This window comes from Trachymyrmex cornetzi, unplaced genomic scaffold (genome assembly GCF_001594075.2).
Source record: "Trachymyrmex cornetzi isolate Tcor2-1 unplaced genomic scaffold, Tcor1.1 scaffold1118, whole genome shotgun sequence".
Classification (NCBI taxonomy): Eukaryota; Metazoa; Arthropoda; class Insecta; order Hymenoptera; family Formicidae; genus Trachymyrmex; species Trachymyrmex cornetzi.
The window spans coordinates 639801-640188 of record NW_017295674.1 but is presented as its reverse complement, the minus strand read 5'-3'; the positions used below and the strand labels follow the sequence as shown (position 1 = coordinate 640188).

Genomic DNA, 388 nt, shown 5'->3' with positions numbered 1-388 from the left:
GAGAGGGAAAGAGCGAGAACGATCGACGGACGAAGGAAGCGCTTGGAAACTTTCCGAGGGTCGGTGTGCTCACGGTAGAAAAAAAAAGACACTAAAAGGAGCATGACGATCTCTCGGTTCACTCACTTCCTCGCGGCGCATCACTTCCACCTGCAGCCGCCTCTGGTACTCCTCGCACTCGTCCTTGTACTTTTCCATCTCCTCCTTCGTCTGCCGCATCTTCTTCTTGAGCACATCAAGGAGGGTGCCCTGCACTTGCGCCGACATGCTGGCTAGTAGAGGACCCCGATGTAACGTGTCACGTTAAAACGCCGCGAGTCGAAAGGGCACTGCGCGAGAGAAAGAGGAACACGCTCGGACGACGACGCGCGAGCCGGTCCGTCGAATT

General features: G+C 56.4%; 1 protein-coding gene across 11 annotated transcripts in view; it reads right to left on the bottom strand.

The window, feature by feature from the left end:
* The window catches only part of LOC108763523 (tropomyosin), a 41763-nt gene that overhangs the window by 23346 nt on the left and 18029 nt on the right, over positions 1–388 (bottom strand). The window contains exon 1 of one of the 11 annotated variants that reach the window (XM_018511308.1): positions 127–382. The exons of 8 other annotated variants lie outside the window; for them this stretch is intronic. In XM_018511308.1, coding sequence (XP_018366810.1) covers positions 127–267 — 141 coding nt within the window. In that variant the 5' untranslated portion in view covers positions 268–382. Of the gene's footprint in view, positions 1–126; positions 383–388 lie in introns of those variants that run through there. 2 more of the 11 variants (XM_018511304.1, XM_018511297.1) reach the window with 2 other exon arrangements.